The sequence below is a fragment of the Dermacentor silvarum genome, chromosome 4 (genome assembly GCF_013339745.2).
Source record: "Dermacentor silvarum isolate Dsil-2018 chromosome 4, BIME_Dsil_1.4, whole genome shotgun sequence".
In the NCBI taxonomy this organism is placed as follows: Eukaryota; Metazoa; Arthropoda; class Arachnida; order Ixodida; family Ixodidae; genus Dermacentor; species Dermacentor silvarum.
The window spans coordinates 185852997-185856105 of record NC_051157.2 but is presented as its reverse complement, the minus strand read 5'-3'; the positions used below and the strand labels follow the sequence as shown (position 1 = coordinate 185856105).

At 42.6% G+C, this 3109-nt stretch overlaps 1 protein-coding gene across 1 annotated transcript; it reads left to right on the top strand.

The window, feature by feature from the left end:
- Positions 1 to 235: 235 nt before the first annotated feature.
- Positions 236 to 2561, top strand: LOC119448431 (neuropeptide-like protein 30). Its single transcript, XM_037711737.2, has 2 exons — positions 236 to 261; positions 2197 to 2561. Exons 1-2 carry the CDS (start codon positions 237 to 239, stop codon positions 2445 to 2447), a joined length of 276 nt encoding a protein of 91 aa, XP_037567665.1. The 5' UTR covers position 236; the 3' UTR covers positions 2448 to 2561.
- The last annotated feature ends 548 nt before the right edge of the window (positions 2562 to 3109 follow it).

Genomic DNA, 3109 nt, shown 5'->3' with positions numbered 1-3109 from the left:
CGTGATATTTACAACGTAGTGGCCTTAATAAGAAATGATTCCAAACACTTCCTCATAAGTGCGTTTGGCCTCATTAACTTGGCATCGCAACAGCCACTTCGTTTTGAAGCGCAACGCGAGCTCGGTTTTCCGGGCATGCCTGAGGTAACTAATTGAAGTGCTATAAGCGAAGGTCACGTTGGCACTCGTGCTGCCAGGTATAAATGCGCTCTCAACGTCGGAGAGCAGAGGAACGTATGTACGAGACCAGCAAAGCCGCAAGTAAGTGCTTGAAGATATCTACGTTTCGTGATTATCACTCCATTTGACGACCACTCAATTTTCAGTGTACTCTTGCGCTTGTTTGAGACTAACTAACCAACACAAATTCTTGCTCCTCTAACAGGCTATCGAACCATAGCTTTGACGTTTGCATGCAAACCCCAAAAGCTACTACTACAATTTATCGGTTATCCTCCTCAAACATTTGTTGGAAGTCATCTTCCGTGTTTCCCAGCAGGACAATGCCATCTGCAAACCGTAGGCTGATGAGCTACATTGCACTGATTATCAGGCCTAAACCTTCGCAATGTAGAATAACGAATATATTGAATCATGAAGCATGCACTGGATACGATTGCAGAGCTGTGTCTCGTTGCCTGGCACCCTTCAAATTCCGTGTAGTCACGCTTTTCTTGTAAATAATAATTGTAGCTGCGCAATCTCTACCGGTAATTTTATAGATATCCTGTTATACTTCCTATATTATTTGACTTTGCATTCATTCTATCGCTGTTAGTTAGCATGTTAGTTTTTTATGACAGAGATACATAAACGAATAAGATCTGCTGACTTTTCCTATTAATGATTGAATACATATGCGTGGAAACCATCGTTTTATTGTTTCAGGTTGTTTTCGGGATTGATTGAAGCCTTATGTGGCCCAGATTCGTTTTGAAACTTTGTTAGTGGATGTTTTGTACTATAGAAAAAGCAATTGAGCCGAGGGGTCTGTAATCTCTCAATTATTTCATGCATTATTTCTTATGGAATAATATTATCTTGACATTCATCTATGTTGTTTAATTCAGAGAATATTGAGCTGTCATTCACCTCTAAGGAGCATGTCTATTTTGAATAATTGATCGATTGGATTTCAAGGTATTAAGTACGCACAGTGGCTATGACATATGCCGTATTGTAAAGTTGCGGAATAAACCTGATCAGCTGGGGTCCGTTGGCGTTGCCCCATAACTCTGTAAGTCAAACCAAATTGCGTGCAGCGTGGCATGGGATCAAGCCCTTGACATTGTGGGCTCGAAGCTTCAAGACCTCGAGTGCGAGGAGCGTTTATCAACAGCTGGTAACGTAATATTAAATGCGCACTTTCCTTTGCCTAGAGTTAAACAGAAGTACTTGCGTCTGTGTTGAGCTTTTGTTGAACCCCCATTAAACAGACGTGCTCTTAATTTATGTAGTTTGTGTAACACCACGGGACGCCCGTCTCCTGCCAGCAAGCATAAGAAAAAAAAGCAAAATGACTCAAAGACACCCGTGAAACTTCTTTTTCTTCTGAACTTAAAACGTGTATTCCTTTTATGAGAGCCTTGGGAACTTTACGGTATCCATGTGGAATCTGCGTCCTTATGCGCCATTGTACAGGATCCATACAAACATACAAATATCCGTGAATCATGCAAGTTGTGGTCCCCATACTCATCCTTAATTTTATCATTTCGCGCATCGTATAGCCTAGACAAAAGAAAAATTTAACAAATTACTGGAAGTCACACTGCACCTTATCAAATGCAGCGAAGCGAAAGTGTATAGAAGCAAAGGCGAAAAATTAAAAGGGGCATTCAAGGCAGGAACCTCGTATCTTCAATTGACCCTCTAAACAGCCAGGTCAAATTTACTGCCCACAGCATTTGTGAAGCGCACGAACGTAGTACATTCGCGAATGAAACTGCTTAGACCTATGGTGCTACGATAAATGTTTTTCTTCGCAGCCAGGGCATGGCTTCTCAAATCCAAGGCTAGTGCCAGCGGGTACGTGTTCGAAAAATGTCATGTATTGAAGCGATTTTATCTTGCGGAGATGAGCTGGAAGAAATTTAAATTTTTCGCTGGTACCATGGTCTGCATACTTTTGCTCGTGTTTGAAAACTATTACTGTTTGGGTCCATCCGCTTATGAGGCCTCTCTTTGGATGCTCAGTGTCTTCCACATTTATCTCGCGGGAGGATGATATAGTCATGATATCGCTGAGCAGCAAGGCGGGCCTCCTCGTCTTCCTGGTGCTGGCTGCAGTGTTCAACCTGGCTGCTACCCAGTTCGGCTACGAGCGTGAATTTGGACTCGGCTACGGTGGATTCGGCAGAGGATTCGGAAGCTACGGCCGAGGCTTTGGAGGTTACGGACCTGGACTTGGAGGCTACGGCAGATTCGGCCACGGAGTCTATGGCTGAGCTTCGAAGTACTTCGCTGTCTTTGAATATATAGTACAGCCAGGAGCCATTGGCACTTTGTAACACCGTGAAGCACCCAGCTTGAAATCAATAAATTACTTACGCTGCTACGTTCACCTGCCATTCTTTGTGTTGAAGGCGAGTGCTCAAACTCTCCTAAAGTTGAGGTCATGACTTCCCTGCTCACCCGCAAGCGCATTACGATAACCAATGTTTAAGTTAATGAGTGAAATGTCCTGCATGGAGAGTTAACTGACGACGAACGAATGCATAATAGTATTTGTTTCTTATCGCGCTAGAATGAATTCCTTCAAGTTAACCACAGATACATCGCATATTCAAACCAAAAATATTCGTGTCATTGGCAAAACGATGTTTTTGTTCTACCAGGGGTATATTAGGGACATCGGGTGACGTCGGTAACCTAGACTTTAAATTTCAGCAAAATATTTGGCAGTAATGCCTAATATGAAATCCAAACTCCCCAAAGAATACTTCAAAGCAGCTCGCCCATTTCAAAGCGAATGCGGAAGATGTGTGTATGACTCCCATCTGCGGCAAGTTATCTTTTTGTCGACCTTTCATTTCTCTTTATGTTATTGTTTCTAAATTTCAAATAGGCATAGCAGTTGACTTGTTTCTTTATGCTTATTTTGGCTTCG

Bases quoted from the DNA above. Each gene is read 5' to 3' on its own strand.
- LOC119448431 (XM_037711737.2), top strand. From the start codon at position 237: ATGTACGAGACCAGCAAAGCCGCAA. The intron at 262-2,196 runs GTAAGTGCTTGA...TTGGATGCTCAG, and splicing joins CGAGACCAGCAAAGCCGCAA to TGTCTTCCACATTTATCTCG.